The sequence below is a fragment of the Phalacrocorax carbo genome, chromosome 17 (genome assembly GCF_963921805.1).
Source record: "Phalacrocorax carbo chromosome 17, bPhaCar2.1, whole genome shotgun sequence".
Taxonomy (NCBI): domain Eukaryota; kingdom Metazoa; phylum Chordata; class Aves; order Suliformes; family Phalacrocoracidae; genus Phalacrocorax; species Phalacrocorax carbo.
Genome location: NC_087529.1, coordinates 3,476,179 through 3,489,604, shown reverse-complemented (window position 1 = coordinate 3,489,604; position 13,426 = coordinate 3,476,179). Strand labels below are relative to the sequence as shown.

Sequence of the window (13,426 nt, the reverse complement as noted above, 5' to 3'; positions counted from 1 at the left end):
CCACACATGCTGTGGGTTTGCATTTCCATCTGGTCCCAGCACACCTCCTGCTCTTTTCATCATCTTCATGATCTCAAGCAAGGAGAGAATGCAGTCCCCACACACGTCCCACAGCGGCTCACACACAGGGGAGCAATCAGGCATTAACAGCAAAAGAATATGGAGGCTCCCGCCCCCGAGCCAGTGTTAGAAGCAAAGAGAAGCTACAATTTCACACAGAACAGCCGACCTGGGATTTTCCAGATATTTTCCAAGCCTGTGATGTGTTGTTACAGGATTATATGCACATGTACCCCCCCCCCACAAAAGCATATATTAAATTACTCCTCAGATATAGCACATAGTCTTCCCTCCCACTCCCGCACACCTGAAGAACAGCACAGCCCACACGCCCAACGTCCACTGGCGATGCTGAATGCACACAACCACGCTGACGTGACCAGCGCTTGGCAGATGGGGGTGTTTAGCATAAAAGCTAGAGGCTAGAGCTGGAGATGAGCCCCATACCACGGTCAGGGCAGAGGAGTTTGCTTTGCCAGCAGCTGTGCTTTCAGGGTGGAAAGCAGTGCTGAATGCATCTGCCCCTCCTCTGCAGAGCTTTATCTGCTCTAACAGAGCTGAAGGCAAGTCAGAATAGAGCACATCAGCTAAGTATTTTTCTCAGGAGAGACCCGAACACATTCTCCAGCCTCACACCACAGTGCGCTTTTCTCAGCATGACTGAACAAAAACAAGCAATGTCATGCTCTTTTGCCTCTTGTTACTCAGCATACGTTTTCTGTCCTCCATCATTCCCAGAGCAGCATCTGCAGAGAAAGCAGGAAAACAAAGCACAGTCTAGAGATCCATCATATCCCAGAACAGTCTTCAGATAGATCATCCCCTAAAATATTTACAGGAGTATTTTCCTTCCATAGCATTGTGTATCTGCTGCTCCCTCTGATGTAAACTGGCATTGCAGGTGGCTTTACACCTTTGCCTCTGAAAAAAGCCCAGTGTGGTTTGACACAACTACCTTGGAGAAGGAAACAAGAATGATGTGGGACTGCAGGCCACAGTCTGCTGGGGCAGAAACAGGAGCACTAGTAGGACTGGAGGGAGTGTCTTCTGTGGCCATGGGAATAACGCCAGAGAAATGGTACCAGTATCTGGAAGGCGTGAAGCATCCTCCCTCTTATCTCTGTACAGGACAAGTAGTACAGTGCAATCAGCCTAATCAGAAAGAGTAAGATAGCAAAACCACACCAGCCACGGGAGTAATTTCTATGGGCTGTGGTGAAACAGCCTTCTTGCAGTCAGCATCTACCACTGACTCAGAAATGCTCCAGTTAGCACCTACCTCACCAAGCCAACCCCTTCGTGTTCTCTGCTCCTCTCAACAAGCTAACAAAGGGCAGATGCAGTCAGCCTCTAGCAGCGAGAGAACAAGAGAAATCCACAGCTCTTGGCCCTGCTGCAAGTACGCTGCACACAGAGTTAAAGGGAAGCACAGGTACTTAGTGTTACAGAAAGAAAACCTTCCACTCTTAAGATTCTGCTTTTTACTTGAATTAAGAATTAAAAGGGAGCTCTTATCGATACTTTATGATCTGCTTTTAAAAACGTGCACCTGTTTGTTCCTTTCCTATGATGGAGGAAGTCATGTGAAACAAAACCTCATTAAATCTGAGTCCACCTGGCTGCCCTTGGCACAGAAGGTATGGGGAGCACTGCAAGGAAGGAGCTCTGTCCTGCAGAGAGCCAACCCTTTGCATGGGGCCAGGAGCTTTTCAGAGGATGCATAACAGAGCACAGCTCTGCCTGGAGCTCTAGCACTGCTTCTGCTGTACTCTACAGCCAGAGAACATGACCTCAGTCTGTGAGGGAGAAATCTTCAGGTGGGCTCTGAGCGAGGAGAACAGCAGCTGGGTCATGCTGGTGACTTGGCCCCACATCCCCGCAGAGCGACCGCAAGACAGCAAAGTGAGCAGGATTTTTCCTACTGGACAGTTCCCGCTTCTTGGACTGGAGGATGAAGGTGGGCTGCAGCCAGCTGTGGGGCAGCAAGTCTTCCAGGCACAGGCTGGGGAGAGGCAAGCACCCTTCCAAGCCACCCCACCAAGCCACCCTGCCACGGATCCTGCAGCAGGCACACCCTCCCGAAGTAGCAGAACAGCAGCGGGAGGTATTTATGGATGTACTCCTGATCCCTGTTCCAATAACCAGCACATTCAGCACCACCTACAAATGGCAGCTGCAATGGCAGAAGGTTGCCACATGGGCACGTCCAGAGCTAGCCCTGGCTCACAGCAGTACGCACACACAGACCTTTGACATGACACCCTTCAAAGACTTTCAGGCTCTTCTGTGAAAGAAGGCCAGTTTTCTCAGCAGAATAGCAACATGAATATCACGTATCTTTACCTTAATAACAGAGCACAGTCGTAGCACGTCATGCCAAAGGTTCAGCGAGCATGGTACCTGCTATCTGACCAGCTCCAAGAGCAGATTCTTAAAGAAGAGTATAAGAACAGAGCACAACACAGCAATACTTTTCCAGAATGCCCTCCCAGCCTCCAGAGATTCCTGGATCATGCACTCCCTGAGCCAGGCTGTAGCTCTGTATTTAACACCCATAATATTTTTCTGTCCCAAGTTTATCAGCTCGCTTTTTCAGCTTATGTACACTTTTACTTGCTACACCAAGTCCCTTCCCCACTCCCCCACCTCAAACACACTTTAACTTTACCTTGACTACATCAAAGTTAAAACTGATGGGTCTTGTTGGCATTGAGGTAGTTACTGCAGTAAAGAACACCTCCTCACGGCAGCAAAAGCACAGCCTGCACGAGCCCTCCTGCAGCTGGGCTGGTTACAGGTGCCCACGAAGCATGAATTCCTCGGAGCCCTGCAAATACAAAAATGTCCTATACAGGCCCATAAGGAGCTCTCCAGTCAGCTTTCATTTGCCTGGTTATTCCAGCTAAGCAGCTCATGTCTACATTAATTTGTTTTTATAGGAAATTAATTAGGCTTTTTTTTAAATACTTCATTTAAAAAATAAAAATTAAACAGTTGGCCAGAGATAAGGTCCCAATTCCCAAGCCGAGCTGTGCTGGTGTAATTAACTTGCCTGCTTTGAGGGCATCACCTCCACCAGGACTCCCAGCTCGCACCAGGTATCATGCTGGCCTGTTTTTCCTTTTAGCTGCTGCTCCCTCAAAGAAGCAGTGTAATTACTCTGTGCTCTGTGCACCAGACCCCATTATCCCCAGGAAACCTTAGCAACTAAGTGAGTGTTTGCTCTTGTTGCTATGACAGAGGATAAATGACTAGCAGAGATAGATAAGGTTAACCTAGCCTCTCTCTCTCACCCACCGCTGGCCAGTCCCTTTTCCTCCCAGACACTAGTCGCACAGCAGGGAGACAAGTAAAGCAGGCAGGGAAAGGCTATTTAGTCCAGATGCAAGTCTTCCCCTCGTGTTTTAAAGATCTGAGTGCCACGGTTGTATTTCAAAGCACACAACTGTTTTAAAGTGACAGAATAACCCTTGCAGCTGTAGAAGCATGGCAGAAGACGCACACTTGACTTTCAAGACACGGCCAAGTCTCAGAGCCAGAGAAGGGCAGTAACTGTGCCTGTACAAGTGTTGGACTGAATCAGGACTTTATAAAACACACACAAACCACTTTGAGCTACCCCTTCACACCTACATCTAGCAGTTTCTCAGCCCCTCCAGTGGCAAAGGAGCCTGCTGTAAGCCTTGACATTTCATAGGAGCTAAGCGGGGAGGAAGCAGAAGGGCCAAACAATCCTCATCACCTTCCTGCTGCCGGCTCTCAGGAAGGGAGAGAGCTGGGCCGGCACACAGGGGCACGGCTGAGAAACGGCCTTTTGCAATTTCTTACTGTGACAAATCCCCACTGTTAGTACAAACCCTCAGCAGCAGACGGAGAGCCAAGCGGCACAAGGAATCCAATATGATCAGACTTGACTTGCAGCTCTGAGGCTTGGGCCAACACAGACAAGGAAAACACAACCTCCACATAAACACCACAAAGCCTTGGCAAGCTTTGGGACAACAACTTAAGAACCCAATTAGACAGACTTTCTCCCGGTTCCTCCCACCATGAAAGCTCAGTCTAAGTAGTACCAGCACCAGTGACACACGGAAGACCTCATTTGGAGCCTTGCATTTGATTTTGGTTGGCTCAGCTCAAGGTAAACACAAATTGGCCTCAGCACATGGGAAGGGAGAGAAGTGCCATTACCACGCAAGGCCAAGTTGGAAAAGGAGCCAGCGGGGATGAGGTCTGGGGGGAAAACAAAGGAGGTTCCCACGCACCAGAGTTGCTTCCCAATTCTAGCAGTAGTGGCAAGAAGCCTAACTCCTTTTAAGACAAAGCTTGTTAAAAAGCTTATAAAATACAATGCCCTGGAGGTCTGTGCCAGTCCTACAAGTGGGGAGATAAAATCAGCTCTACAGGAAAACTGACATACGGTACCAACAATCCTGTAATAATGAGGGGCACTTATTAGCGTGGCTACCTGATACATGGTAAGCTATAAAGAACCAGTTTTTACCCAAGCAAAGCAGTCTTCCAGCTCCCCAGCACCCTACGATGCTGGGGAGGAAGGCCAGCACTATTCCACCTGCCAAGGTATATCTTTATTTATCAGCCTTTGGCCCTATTTCCTTCTAATCCCCAGCCAGGCAGGTGCGTTGTGCAAAGTGAATAATTCATGAAGACAGGAGGCTCTTTCTGACTCACATTCTGGGGCAGGTTGATCTGGCATAGGCCTAGGAGAAGCAAATTAGCATATAAATGGCCAATTAGAGAGACTCATTTCACTATTCTGATATGCTAAAAAGCTCAGGAGGCCTTCTGCGGCTAGAAGTTGGAATCAGCACCTCCCAGCCTCCAGAGAAGCATCAAGTTTCTTAAAAAGAATTAGACATAGCAGAGAAGCACTGAGCAAGGGCCAGCGTTCGTCAAGGAATCCCTTGCAGGAGAACCGCGTGCCAGCCTGTTTTGCGGGTAACCTCAAGTGAACCAGGAAAAGCACATTCACAGCCAGCAAAGAAACTCTGCTGAGCAGCCTGACCCCAGGCCTTGCCAAAAGCCTGCTATCCAGCACAGCTCCGAGCCACAGGCCCGCCATCACATCTGGAGATGAAATACCCTTTCTCAGCATCCTTAAGCTATAGTATTGGATTTAAGCATCCTAGGAAGCCTTTGAACACCACACATCACCCTGGATGTTGTTGGTGCAAGCAAAAACCAAGCCATGAGCTTTGCCCTCGCGAATACCTGACCCAAACTGCGGCAGACTGAAAACCCTGGGGTGGGCACAGCACGTCGTTCGTACTTGCACACACAACAGCACCCATCACCCCATGCCAGAGTGCCCGAAAGAACCACGACAATCCGCCCTCCGTAAGATGCACGTGGCTGCTCCCACCACACGACATGCACAAGCCCAACGGCTCCCAAAAGCACACGGGCTGATAATTTTTTCGATGGAACACGTCACTTTCAACCTCCTGCTCCCGGCTTGTTTCCCCCCACACCTCTGTCACTTACATTCGGTTATCTTCAGGAGGTGAATGCCACCTAAATTCAGCCTTGTGCAGTTCACCTTGCTGTGTTTCTGGACAGCTGACAGCAGCATTTTAGGTAAGACTCTCCCACCGGCGCAGCTCCGAGTGCAGGTGCCCCAAGCCCCCCCCAAAAGCTGCTCCCCTGTCGCAGCTCGCCAGGGGAAGGGGCCATACCCACGGCCCCGGGGCACAGCAGCCTCCCAGCACGTACCAACACCTGAAACTCTGCCTGAAGCTCCGCACGAAGCTCCCGCGCGCCCTTCCCGGCCGGGCAGCGCCCTCCCCGCACACCCTCCGGCCCGGCCCCGCTCTCGCCGCCCCGGCAAAACTCCCGCGGCCGGTTCCGCCACGGGACACGGCCCGGAGCCACCCCTTCTCCCCCGGGACGAGGCGGAAACGGAGCGCACCTGCGCCGCCGCCCCCGCCGCCCGCCCCGGGCCCCGCACCCCCGCCCCGGGCCCGCCCCGCGCCGGCCGCCGCCAAGGCCCGGCCCGGAGCTCCGGGGGCCGGGAGCGGGGCCGCCCCGCAGGGCTGCGGGCAGCCGCCTCCCGCCCGGCCGCGCGCGGGATCCCCAGGAAAGAGTAAAAACTCCCGGGAAAAACCAAAAAACCCAAACTACAAGCAAGGAAAGCCGGTAGCAAAAGAACCCACCCCCCACCCCGAAAAAAAAAACCCAAAGAACGAAAAAAAAAACCCAAATAACAAAAAAAAACCAAACCCAACAAACCAACCCACAACCCAAAACCACCAAATAATCCCAAACCCAAAACAAAACACAAATCCACCCAAACCACCCAACAAACAAACAATAACAATAAACCAAGCAAAACCCACAGACCCAAGACCCCAAAGCAAAACAAAAACAAAAAAGCCCACAAAAAAAAAACAAAAACAAGAAACAAGCAAACAAACCAAACTGACAGCAAAAACCAACCCCACCACAAAAAATTAATTTTGCAGGGGGAAAAAATGTTCAGAACAAGAGCATCCCGGAGTGAAGCAAGGTGACCTGCTGGGCCCGGGACAACCACGGGGAGCTTGTAACTTAAAAATTAAGAGCCCAAATCTGTGGAGTGGTCCTGATAACAGGCACCGGCTACAGAAGGTTGCCTGGGATCAGGGGCAAAATTTGGTCTCTCTTCTTTTTTTCTTTTTTACAGTAAAGCTATTCTTCCCAGGACTGCTGTGGATGGTCCCATGAACGGGGTCCCCACACCGGTAAAAGCCCAGTCCGCAGGAAGGATTGCAAACCAGGTACAGCGTGGGCCCAGCGTGGCCTCAGGGTGTCAAGATAAACCCAGCTGCCCCGCTCCAGCCAGCTCCCCGCACGGGGAGCGAGGGACCGAGGGGCTGGCGTGGCTTTCCTTCCGCATTCAGCAATTGCTTGCAGCCCACTGCCTCACGCTTCATCGTAATAAAACATGTCTCGCTCTGCGGTTCGGAGAGCGGTACAAGTGCAAATTACTGTCCCATGCAGCACAGGGAGGGGGGCGCAAAGCACCAGATGAACTGACAGCCTGGGATCATACGGTGAGTCAACAGAAAATCACAGGAAAACAATTACTCCTTTGCACAGAAATTAGGGCTCATTACTGTCTAAACGTCCAGTGGACGCAGTGAGTAAATCTGCCATGTGACAGGAAGGGAGGGAGAGAAAAAGAGAGGAGGAAAAGAGAAAGGAAGAGAAAAGAAACCCTCAGCCTGTGCTTTTACTGCCTGTTCAGAGCCTGCCCTTGAGAAACCCAGTGGCCCTTGCGAGCCCCATCGTTTCCATACATCCACAAGACCTCACAGTATAAGCTTAGGGACCCTAAGCCGCCTTGTACCTAAATCGAGTTCAAGTCTGGGTATGTATTTTGCTTTTTGGTTTAGGCAAGTGTTGAAAAATACATCAGAGGAAGCAGTGTTTGAGTTAATACAGAGCCTGTATTTCTGTGCAAGATGACGACATTTCCCACCAGGGTAGTCCTCCACACAATCAATAACATAAATAAATTAAGCACACGGTTCAGCCAACTTCAGGAAAAAGATAAATTACCTTATTTAACCAGCTGTACTGGCAGGAGCAATAGGCACAGGGAAAGATACACTGCTGTTGAATTTGCTCGTCGGGATCCCCACAGAACCACAGATGCTTCAGAGTCCGACTGCAAGGCTGGGCCTTGATAGCTGGAAGTCACAGAGAATAAATATGACATTACATTAAAAATTTAAAAAGGCTAAATATGAGTTTTATCTTGATAGCATGAAGTTAATTTTTAATACACTCGTGTCTCAGAAAGCAGGCACTTCCAATTCCATCCAAAGAACCCTTCAAAATCTCTCTTTTATTGATGATGGCTTTCACTGAATTATTCACCAGATCACAGCTGCCAGAGATTTTAAATATACACACGACAAGGACTGTAACAGAGAGCAACCCCCTCCTGCAGGCCCATCAGCAGCGCTGACAGTTGCACCACAGATGCCCCGGGCTGATCCACTCTCCTTCCAGCACGGCACGTAATGGCACGCTGGGGAGCAGCCTTTCCGCGTCACCCTCGGACAGACAGGGTTCTCAAGAAATGAAAAATAAACACCACCATTTTCGAAGAGATGTTAAACTCATGGGCACAAAGGTGTCCTCTGGAAGAACTACAGATGCTTAATAGCAGCCCTATTGTACAGCAAAACAATCCTAACTGTAACAGTCCCGAAGTGCTACAGGAAGGGATTCCCGGTTTGGACGCTGGGCTGGTAAGCAGGGGTCTGGGCTCCCACTCTCAGCCGTGTCCTGCCGGGCAATCAGAGCAGAGGCCTTGCGCTGCTCCTCTGCTTTCCACAGTTTGGCTGTCGTTTCTGGTTAGATCACGGGTTCCTTCAGGAAAGGATTCTCATCATCTGCCTGTTCAGCATTCAACACAAGAATTTGAGGTGGACAATTAGTGTTTTAACACACAAACAATAATAAAAGTATTAATTATGAGTGACTTTAAATATGTAGAATAACCAAAGGCCAAATTGGCTGGCTGCTTATCTCTGAAAGACCACTTCCTTGGTGCACAAGCTGACAACTGGCATGGAGCTGCCACAGCCAGAGATGTTTGGCACTCCCTTCCCATCGCCCCGACCGCTCCAGCTCAGTCCAGCCGTGCTACAATTCACTGCAAGAAGGCCAGCAATTTTCTCCAAGCTGTTACTCTGATTGCAATCCTTTACCATTTGGTCCTCAGAGATTTGATTTGTATTCATCCCTCTAATTATCATTGCTCAATAAAAAGGTCAATGATTCAGTCCCTAATCTGAACAAAAAAATCTTGCCTGTAGAGCACACCTGGCTCAAGAATACATAAGACAACAGAAACATTTAAAGGATAGTGATGCTATCAAATTAATGTGATGCTAGCAAATTAAGCTGCTTTTTGACCTGTTTTAAAGACAAACTCCCTATTCTGATCCACTGCTCCTTTTGATTGCACGAATAAGTCTCAGGTCTAATTCTCTTTTCCTTGTTCAAGGTAAGCCTACAGCATCAACTCTAACATTTCACAGGATGACTTCCTCAGCCAACCAGCGCGGTGGGTCTATATGCAGTTTCAATGCATCTGTGGCACAGGAAAATTATGCACGTTTCAGAGTAAACTGGTTCCACAGGGAAATCTAGAGGAATTTCTCAGTGTAGTTGCATTTGGAGTCAAAAAGTGCCCCAGCCACCAAATAAAAGACATTTGAGTTAGAACCCAGCAGCCATGGGTTAAATATTTGAGGTTTGGGCATTTCTTTGATGTCCTGATAAAAAAAAAACCCACATATACACTACAGCTGTGAAGATCCACTTTCTGGCACTAGCTTAGGCTGGGCTTTGAATTTAAGGCTTGCATTCCTCATGTCACAGATCTATATAATTGCTTATAAAATTACTAATTTTTCCCATCAGGATATAAGGCATGATCCCAAACCTTCTCCCTGAGGCACCTGCCTGTTGCATTCCCCAGATTTTATACCGAACGGGGGGACATGATTCAGGAGGTATGGTGGTATTGGCTTGATGATCTTACAGGTCTTTTCCAACCTCAATGATTTTATGATTCTAAAACACCCCGTCTCACCAAAGGAAACAAATACAACAGTACCTTTACTTCATTTTACACTCAAGCTAAAATTGAAGAGGACAGTAGGAATATTCAAGCAAATTGAAAGACAAATCTCACAACCCTTACACATACAGATTAGATCTACTGCTTGAATGCAATTACCCTTCCTGGCAAGGGTTTACAAATTGGACTTCTATTTTATGAAATCACTATATGCTTCTTTTCAAAAGATATATGCAGTGAAACCTTCAGAGGATTGTGGAAAGTTTGTTCTTAGTATTTTTACTATGAATTGCAGGTAGAACATCCACTGAGACTGGAGTCTGGCTGCGCTGGGCACAGCAGTGTTTGAGGCTCTCAGTCTAAACAGAAAAGGGAGACAAAGAAAAATGACAGAAGGGGTAATGAAGAGGGTAGGGGATTTGCCTGGGGACAATGCCCCTCCAGAATAATTTTATCTGCTACCAGGGAGCACCTCACCACTCAGCATCCTCCTGGCCAACTGCAGCAGCAAAAGGGGCAGATCAACCAGGCAAACATCGGTCCTACCCATCCTGGTGCTCCCAGGAGCTGTCAGATGACGACTTTCTTTGTATGTAGCTCAGGCCGGCTGCTACCACAGGGTTCTTATTCTGGCTGAGCAAGTCAGGTTTTATCACAATAAAATTAACGACAACCATCACTAGCTACAACTAATCCCCTTCCCTCAACTGTTCTCCAAATATATTATACTCACTTTTCAGTCTGGATGAATTATTTACATCCCATCACTGCTGCTCCCATTTTCCTTGCCTTTTTGCCCTGTGTCACCATCCCTTTCATCCACACGCAGGCTTTGGAGACCTGCTGGCTGCTGTACAGCATCAGTAATAACCACCACTGCAAAACCCCTGCTGTTGACACTTTGAAATCAGACCATTAGCGGCAGTCGGAGAAGTGCTGCCTGCAGCCCGGGGATCCGCCCTGGGAGCAGCCTCCCAGGAGCCTGATTTCATCACAATCTGTCTGAATGCAACTGCGAGCGTCTGCCAAATTTCACATCTAAATAGATCAGGAGGAGGGATGGTAAGAGGCAGGCAGGGAGCGGGAGAAAGCAACATGAGGTTTAATCCAGGTTTGGTTATTTCCAGGGAGAGGATGATAAATAAGAGGTGCATTGCTTCAGCAACTGTTGCTAGAGTTTCTGTGAATGCTTTTCATCCAGGCTTACCTCTGGAGACTCACTGATCTCCCCCACCGGTGAGGCTGTCAAAATGCTCACCACCGCAACGCAGCAGCAAGGGCAGGAGATCTGAGGCTTGCGCCGGCCCCAGAACACTTGGGAGAGCTATTGCCGCCTCAGAAGCTGTTTCACATGTACCTTCGCTGCTCTGACGTGGGGAAAGGCAGAGAGGAGGGGAGAGGAGAGTTTCCCTCAGCACAGGGCTGAGGTGCTACAAAAGGGTGGGAAGGACCCCAATAGCTGGTCTCCCTGCAATGGATTTGGGTTTGATTTTTCCCTCTGCAGCAGCACTGTGCTGCAAACTCCGCAGCCCTGCAATACTTTGCCGGGACTGTACTATCTCAGACAAGCCAACGCTTTCTGTTGTGGCTGTATTACCTCGGGCAAGCCCCAGCACCTACACGTGTAGGGGGCACAGGGGAGGAAACTCGTGCCGGACAGTGTTGTTCACACAGAGCAATGGTGCTGGGCCCCTGGCCAAGCAGGCAGGCCCAGGCTTGCCGCTGTGCCACGGCTGCCCTGGAGACCTCTCTGAAGGGCGGGTGCTGAGGAGAGTGGAGGGGAAAAGGAAGGGGGAAGGCAGCGGTGAGATGGAAGGGAAGGTGCTGAGGGGAGGAGAGGTAAAGGGGGAAGGTGAGGTGGAAGGGAAAGCGCTGAAAGGAGGAGAGATGGAGGGCAAAACCTGAGGGGAAATGGAGGAGGATGGCACTGAGGGGAAGAGCTGATGGGAAATGGAGGAGGAAGGCACTGAGGAGAGAGGAGATGGAAGGGCAAAACGTGAGGGGAAATGGAGAGCAAACACACTGAGGGGAGGCGAAGCACTGAGGGGAAATGGAGGGGGAAGGCGCTGAGGGGAGGTGCTGAGCAAAGGAGAGATGGAGGGGGCAGGCACCGAGAGGAGTCAAGATGGGGGGGGGGTCATGGACAAGGAGAAAGGCCTGGCCAGGGCCACTGACCTTCCTTCCCTTGGTCCCTGCCAGGCTCGAGGGCAGCCGTGGGGGGCCATGCTGCAGGGCCCCACAGGCAGGAGAGCAGCGCAGGCAGGCGGCGGGGGGTGAGGGGCTGCCCGTGCCCCGCTCCGCCGCAGGCCGCTGGCACGAAGCCACCACGGAGAAAGAAGAAGCAGCAGCAGCTGCCACGCAGGAGTGCCGCCGCCGCCACCACCGTGCGGGCAGGTGAGCTGGGCTGGCTGCCGCAGCAGGCATGGGCAAAGGCACCGTGCTCCCCACAGCTGCCCCCAAAACACCCCACGCAGGGTCTGGGCAGGCCTGGGGAGGGGAGGGGTCATCGGGCAAAGCCATGTGTGCACAGGGCTGGTACGTGACCAGGGCTCAACGTTGCATGTTTGTGCAATTGACGCTGCACAGACAGGAGGGGACGCGCCGCCGGCCTGTGTGCACCAGCAGGAAGGCAGCTCGGACTCACCTGTCTGTTGGCCAGAGGATGCGATGCTCGGCTCTCCCCCTATCCTGCAGGACAACTGCCTCGGAGAGAAAAAAACAGCCTTCCCAAGGAAATCATCTATGGCACTTCAAAGCCTTTCACTGAACCTGTAGCCTGTTTATACATATAGTTTCATACATAGCTACAAATCTAGCCAAAAGAAGAAAAGATTGACTACATGTAACTACACAGCATAAGCAGTAGGAGGCATAAGACATCTGTCAAGAAGTAGGAAATTTCACGAACTGCCTAAGATTTGGGATGTCGTAAATATTTAGTGGTTTTCTTTTGGTGAGCTACAGTATAGTTGTTTAAATATTTGCCGTTCCCCAGGCATGAGTCACGGCACTGATCTAACTTCCCATCAGCGGGGTTGAGTTGCTGCTACAGCTACAGAAAGCGGAGGTTCATTTCAAAAAATCTTCCACGTAAAGGCATAGCTGTTCACTTCCAGTATCTTAGTACAAAAGGTGCCTGAAAGTTTCTAGAAATTGTGCTGTTTAAAAGAAGCCAACCTACATTGCTTGCTGTATTAATGGATAACAGCTTAAAAAAATGCCCAACAACTAAGAATCCATTTCCTGCCTAAATTGAGTTAGGCAAGCACAGTGAACTTGATGCCAGTATAGAAGTGCCATAATGCATTAACAGCCTCAATAAATACATTTTAGAGGTGTGAGAATCGTTATGTTAGCCAATCAGATAAATATGTATTACCCAGCTAAAAGTAAGATTTTTAGGCCATTAATATTTTCTTAGAGATTTGGTTTCTTATTAATGGGCACATAAAAGCACAGCAAACACTTGTCTCATCATCCTTTTTATGAAATAAGCAGGAAAGCCTCAGATGCAATGCACATATTTTTGCTAACAGCATTTATCATTTTAGCAGATAAACACCACCACAAAACCAGAAAGCAGCAGGCCCGCTCCTCTCCATCACTTGAAATCCCAAGTCCTGGGAGGAACCCTGCCTCAGCCCAAAGTAATGCAGAAGAGAGTCAGAAGGATGCAGAAATAAACAAGGCTGTAGTAGCCATTTCCACCATTTTGGACTCAAGTCAAACAGACCAAGGTCTTTCTGCTCAGCTTAATGAAAGCCTTCG

General features: G+C 49.6%; 1 protein-coding gene across 4 annotated transcripts in view; it reads right to left on the bottom strand.

Annotated features, from left to right (window-relative positions):
• RPH3AL (rabphilin 3A like (without C2 domains)) overlaps positions 1-6,001 on the bottom strand; it is a 42,363-nt gene extending 36,362 nt beyond the window's left edge. For 2 of the 4 annotated variants that reach the window (XM_064467551.1, XM_064467552.1), the window contains exon 1: positions 5,566-5,787. In XM_064467551.1, coding sequence (XP_064323621.1) covers positions 5,566-5,653 — 88 coding nt within the window. In that variant the 5' untranslated portion in view covers positions 5,654-5,787. The other 2 variants (XM_064467554.1, XM_064467553.1) reach the window with 2 other exon arrangements.
• Positions 6,002-13,426: the final 7,425 nt, after the last annotated feature.